Source organism: Balaenoptera musculus, chromosome 9 (assembly GCF_009873245.2).
Source record: "Balaenoptera musculus isolate JJ_BM4_2016_0621 chromosome 9, mBalMus1.pri.v3, whole genome shotgun sequence".
Classification (NCBI taxonomy): Eukaryota; Metazoa; Chordata; class Mammalia; order Artiodactyla; family Balaenopteridae; genus Balaenoptera; species Balaenoptera musculus.
In genome coordinates this window covers 58,205,316-58,211,569 of record NC_045793.1, presented here as the reverse complement: position 1 = coordinate 58,211,569, position 6,254 = coordinate 58,205,316, and the positions used below count along the sequence as shown (strand labels likewise).

The window sequence follows — 6,254 nt, the reverse complement described above, 5'->3', positions numbered from 1 at the left end:
GGCGGGATGTTGCTTTCTTAGCCCAAAGTCCGTGGAACAGAGTTAGGAAAAAAAGTATCCGCTGCTGCCTTGCCCTATCCAGCGGTGGGCTAAAGGATGTTGAGGGCTGTGCGTCCTTGGAACCAACTTGCCCACCTTCCAGAGCGCTCCCGGCAGCAGCCGGAGGAGCGCCCTGCCTGGAATCGGATTGTCCCGGGCTCCTCCTGGCATCAAAGGCTTCGGGGGTGGGAGTAGAGGCACTCGAGACCCCCCGTCTTCCTCACTTCCTCACTGTGCTCACTCCCGGTAGGCTACTGTGGCCACCAGCCGCCCCTACATGAAGGGCGCTGTTCCCCCCAGTCCAGCCTGCGCTTTCAGCTCCAGACAGCTGCCCAAGTCTGACCGCTTTACCAGCACTTTCCGGACCCCCATGGCCCCTCTTCTTACCTCCAAACTCCCAGCTGCTTCTCTTGCTTCCTCTCAGGACCCCTGTTCCTAGCCAACCGTTTTCCCACCCATCTCCATCCCACTTTCACCACCTCGCCCACTAGGGACCCTCTCTGCACAGGCTCCCAGGTGGTGCTGTCCCCCGAGCAGTGGCTGAAGGAGCCAGGGTGGCACGATCTCTAGGGGTAGGTCCTTTGGGAAACTCACCCCTCCGAAATTTGCATGCTCTGGGGAGGGGGACAGGGTTCCCAGAAAGCTATCTCCGGGGACGGACGAATCCCCCAGCCCAGACTGTCGGGTCCCCCCACCCATTCTCCCCCTCCCCAAAGTCTAACTCGGGTCCCTCTCCTGCTTCCCGTGTTTACGCCGCGTTTTACTCTCGGGGGCTCGTGGGGGGAGCCCCAGCCGGGACTCGAGCAAGGCAGCCGCGGCGGGCGCAGCCCCACTCGCGGTCCAGGGCGAGAGGGGCTGGCGCAGAGGCGCTCAGAGCTCTCCTGCTTCCCCTCCCTCTCCAGGGACAGGAGCGGGCCGACGGGGGCGGGGGGGCTGGCGCTCATCAATTCCGCTGCCACCTCCTCTGCTGCCTGGTGGGTGGAGGGGGAGCTGTGGATGCGGGCGGGGTAGGGCGGGGGAGCGGACGAGGATAAGACTTAAGTCGGGAGAAGTTTGCGCACAGCGCACAGCTGGGAAGGAAGGCGCCGGGAAGGTGAGCCTCCTGGACTTTGGGGAGGTTGGAATCAAGCATGGGGATAAAGCAGTTGCCTTTTAGCTTATAATGCAAGCTGGGGTTAGGTATAAACTATCACTTAAGGCAGAATTAAAGTGTCAGGAAATCAGGAGGCGGGCAGGAGAAGGAACGCTCCGGACTAACGGAGTTTTCTCTCCACTAGAACGGCCAGCCTCCCAGAAGCTGGGTGGGCTGCGCCGCGCCGCTCGCGGACCTTCCCGGGTTGGAGAGGTGCGCACACTCCGCACCTCACCCAGCGGCTGCCATCTCCTACTCAGGAGATTCGCACTGGAGCCTGAGTTCCTGAGTCTTTGGAGCCACCACTTGCGAATGCCCTTCGCTTCTACTGAGCCATGCCCGGCAGCCCAGTGAGATTATTCCAGGTAAGGAGGGTCTCGGAATGAGTGGGACTTAAAGCTTTGGGATGTTCTCCGGGATGGTTAACAGTGGAGATGCACCAGATACCTTGTGTTTTGATTGCAAAACTGCAGTTTGATTGTAATGTCTGAGGTTCTGATTAGGGTCGCCTTAGTCTCAGTCACCTCACCTTACCCTTGATTATAGGAAAGCTAATTGTCCTGGGAGAGTGCTAAAACTTAGGGTTTCATACTGAAGAGTCCTGGGATTTTGTGTGAGTTTTACTATGCTGTTAATATCAATGTTCCCACAAAATTTTCATTCTCCAACTTACTGGGTATGAAAATTACGGGGCTGAAAGTTGTGGATTTTTTCCAAAAGGTGTTTATTTACTAACAAACAGATAACATCAGCGTCTATGTGTTGTGTCATGGTTGTTCTTGATATTGGAAATGAATACAGTGGTGAATGGAGTTGCTTGTTAAGTCATGTTTTACAGAGAATTATTTTCCAACAATCATTTATGCATAGCAGCCATTCTTCACACCTATTAGGAAAAACATGTTGTGTGCATAGTTTCCAAAAGGGTACTCTTTTTTCATGATGTTCTTTCCAAGCCTGGGTGAAAGACATCAAGAAAAGCTCTAACATATTAGTTCTTCTTCACAAAACATTCATTTTCCTTGAGGTCCAAGGAAATTCATTCAAAGTAAAAAATCAACAATCCAATTAGATTTTTTAACCCATTATTCAGGCTTTATTTTGCAGATCTACTTAAGAAAAGCTCTGTATGAAAGCTTTAACCTAATATTACATAGTACATGCAAGACTAGGAGGTAGGGTTCCACTGCCGATCTTCAGGAGACCCTGACGGCCATAGTTAACCTGAACCAAATCATCTGTTCAAGGCTATTTGTTAAAATTATTGGGTGATTGAAAGTGAAATGTTCAAAATAAACCAAAGTGTGACCATGAGGTTTCTGAAACTAATCTTTAAATAGCAGAGTGTCCAAGTTTGAGTGTGTCTTAAATGATAATAGAAAAGCAAATAGTTCATACATTTGGGCAACCTTGACTTACCCTTAGAGACAAAGTAAGAATGCTTTTAGTGTTGTGGGATTTATAAAGTATCATTTGTAATAATAGTATATTGCTAGCCTACTATGGTGACCAGTTGGAACCCAGCTTTAAAAAGTCAAAATTGCTGGTTTTCTACACTAGCATTATGAGAGGATCTAAGGTGATTATATTTGCAAAACATCTTTGCAGTTTGTCAGTATTCTCAGTGGGCACTCATTTCTACTCAGTATTTTAACATAGTTCAAAACATCCATCAGCCGGGATTTGCTTTGTTTCCATGCCTCTAATCTACAGTTAATTTCAGAAACTATAGCCACAAGAATAATAGTCAGTCATTGTCAAATACTCTGAGATTACTTATTGACCACAGCAACATACCCAATATAGTAAACATGAAATCCTTATTATAACTTATTCATAAGAACACATAAATAATCTTAGAGTTGTATTGTTTCATGATGCTTGGAGTTGAAGAAAACTCTGTTCTTGGTGAACTTCTCAGATTCTTTCAATGTTGACATGAATGAAGATATTATCTACTGTTGGTTTTTATTAGAGTAAAAATGAAATGGAAATAAGAGACTGGTGATATTTTCAATGATAACCTAAACCAGTGTTCTCAACTCGGGCTTCAAATGAGAATCAATGGGAGAGCTTTAAAAAAAAAAGGATGCCCAGACCCTACCCCAAACCAATTAAATCAGGTTATCTGAGGAAGGGGTTTACATTTTGATGCTTTTTTATGTGATTGTAATGTGCAGCCATGTTGGGAACCACTGACCGACGTGGCTCCTGTCAGGTTTGGTAGAGTCAGTTAATGTTGGAGGGTGTTGGAACATAAATACCATATGTTCTATTGTCGGTCTAATTTTTTTTTAATATTTATAACTTGATATCCCAATTAGAAGAAAGAGGTTTTTTTTCCCTTGATGGTGGATGTTTAAACCGTAACAGTTTCCGTTAAAAACATTTCTTTTTCTAAAAAACAGGCTATTGAGTTTGAAGCTTATCTGACTGTCCAGAAAATGGTTTAGTAAATTAAATCTAGTTTTAAGAGCTGTTGAAAACAATGTTTTATGAAACACAGAATTTGATCTCATTTTACTAAGACCTACATGATGTGTAATGTGCAAATATGTACCCTTTTGCAGGGAGAGAAGAAGAAAATACAACTATGCTCCTCGGCACACCAAATAACATATCCTGAGTGCCGACTATGTTCTAGTATTTTCACATAAATTATTTTCTTTAAAGCTTACAATAGCCTTGTGAGGCACTAGTTTTATTCTGATTTTACATATGAGGAAATTAAGGACCCATTAGGTTAATGAATTTGCTCAAAGCTGCAAACCGAGTAAATCTAATATGTATTTGAACCCTGGTCTTCTTATTCTAAGTTCAATGCTATAATAAAATATGTTTTATATACATATTTATATATATATATACATACATATTTAATTTAAAGACTGCATTTTTCACAAAACAGTATTGATTAAGAGTACAGATTCTGACACGGCTCCGCTTGGGTTTCATGCCCAACTCTATAACCTTCTAAGAAGCTGTATGGTTTTGGGCAAGTAATCTAACCTCTGCATGTCTTAATTTCCTTTATAAAATGGGGTTTTTCTAATGAGAATTAATGAATTAATAATTGTAAATCGCTTTGGGTAGGTTCCTGGTGCAGAGTAGGTTCTATGTAAGTGTTATATTTTTTAAATGTCATTTATTCAAAAAATATTTTTGATTATTTGTGATATGCCAAGCATTGCATTAAGCCTGAAGATACATAGACAAATAAGATGTGTCCCTATCCTCAAGGAATTGGTCAATAGAGAATCACCAATACATAAGTAATATTCCACTCAGTTATGAGATTTTTTCAATATTACTTATAATTAAAAGCGTTATTTTGTGTGACAACTATGTGCTTTTCGATGTTAGTATGACTTCCAGAGGTCTATATGAGTATTACAAAATCAAACCAAGTGATAATATTTTGTGTTGTCACCATGGTATTAACTTGTTTTCAATTCTATCAAAACACAGAAAATAACATTAACATATGTTTCTGGCTTCACTTTATGAGTTTAGAAAACTGGTAATATGGAAAGGTTTTAGGTCTTTAAATTTTTATTTTAGAAGTAAAGAATTGAGAGGGGAAGAATTGATAGAAAATGTCATCAGAATCTATTCCTCAATATTCATAAGTGCAATTTTCTTGAATTGTTTTTCCAAAAAGTGTGTTGTCTGATTGGAGTGTAGTTTAGTTTCGGGTTTTTTTGTTTTTTTTTTTTTAAGAAAAAAATTTTAGGGTAGGAAGAGTGGATCAAAGAGTACAGTTAAAGGTCTCTAACACGGGCCGGCTCGGCCAGACATTGGAGCTGGCTGTACTTCTCCCACTGTGCCTGCGGCTGCATGCCATTGACCTGTACTGCACGATACCCCAGGGTACCTCTGGATACCTGAGGTATAAGATTATGTCTTGTTCAAATGAAAAGCCACTCTTTATTAAAAGTAGCGTATGAATTGGTATTCTTTGTAAAGGAATAACACAAATACGCTAAACCCAAGGAGCTATTTCTCAAAGAAATAATGTACCTGGCTCCATGAAATATTTTCTGCTTTTGTAGTCAATATTTAACCATTCTATTTCATTAAAATTTCTGTTTGCAAATGTATATCTTTCTTCTCTCTTATCAAGTCTCAAGGCTACTCCCAATTTTTCCCATGGATGCTGCATTTTTCTTCTTCCTAGTTTCACTGCCACCCCTCTCGTTTAAGCTTGCATTACCTTTAACAAAATGCTTAAATAGTCTCCTAATATTTAGCCACATTTAGTCTCTCTGTGATGCATTCAGTGTCACACAGCACGGTCAGACTTGTTTTCTAAGCTCCCATTTTGTCACTCTCAACTCATAATTATTCAGTGATTGCCCCAGGAGCGTAAGACTTAGAACCACTCGTCAGCCTAGCATTGAAGAGGTTTCATGATGTAATCTCATTTTATCTTTCCTTTCCAAGTCAAGGAGAAAGCCGCAACAGCTCCCTAATTCCAGTTCTGAAGCCATAGTGATGCCACAAAAATTGACTCCAGTCCATCCTTCATTTTCAGCCCTTATGCCAACAACTTAAGTTTATATTCCATTGCCTCAGAATTGGGGTATGTTGGAGGAGAACTCTTTACATCAGTGGTTCGGTTGCAGAGCTGCTTTGCTTTGGTTTTGATTTCTTTCTGCAGCTCCATTCCCAGTCCCTGCCTTTTATTTATCTGGTAGTTCAGAATTTGGCATTTCAAATCTTACCTTCCTCTGTCCTTCAGAATGTATTCATCATTCCCCGGTAACACATCTAACAAATTATCATCCTTATAGTTTCGTTCACATTTTAAAACTCAGTAAATATTTACTAAATGCCTATTGCAGCCTAGTCAGGGCATACTGTGACAAAGCATAGTTCCTGGCTTCATGGGCACTGGAGGAGACAGACAAACCAACAGACAATTACAAACCCGTGTGGTAAGTACTCCAGTAGAGAAATGCCATGAGCGCTTTGGAAGCAGGGAGGAACAGCACTGAGCTGGACATCAAGGAAGCTTTCCGAGGGAGGTGACCCTAAAGGGGACATGATTCAGCATTTAAATGACAAAACAGAGTGAGCCAGA

The 6,254-nt window shown here is 42.2% G+C and overlaps 1 protein-coding gene across 1 annotated transcript in view; it reads left to right on the top strand.

The window, feature by feature from the left end:
• Positions 1 to 1,121: 1,121 nt before the first annotated feature.
• The window catches only part of CALCR (calcitonin receptor), a 138,590-nt gene continuing 133,457 nt past the window's right edge, over positions 1,122 to 6,254 (top strand). Inside the window, exons 1-2 of the mRNA XM_036864425.1 lie at positions 1,122 to 1,132; positions 1,317 to 1,536. Coding sequence (XP_036720320.1) covers positions 1,507 to 1,536 — 30 coding nt within the window. The 5' untranslated portion in view covers positions 1,122 to 1,132; positions 1,317 to 1,506. The remainder of the gene's footprint in view (positions 1,133 to 1,316; positions 1,537 to 6,254) is intronic.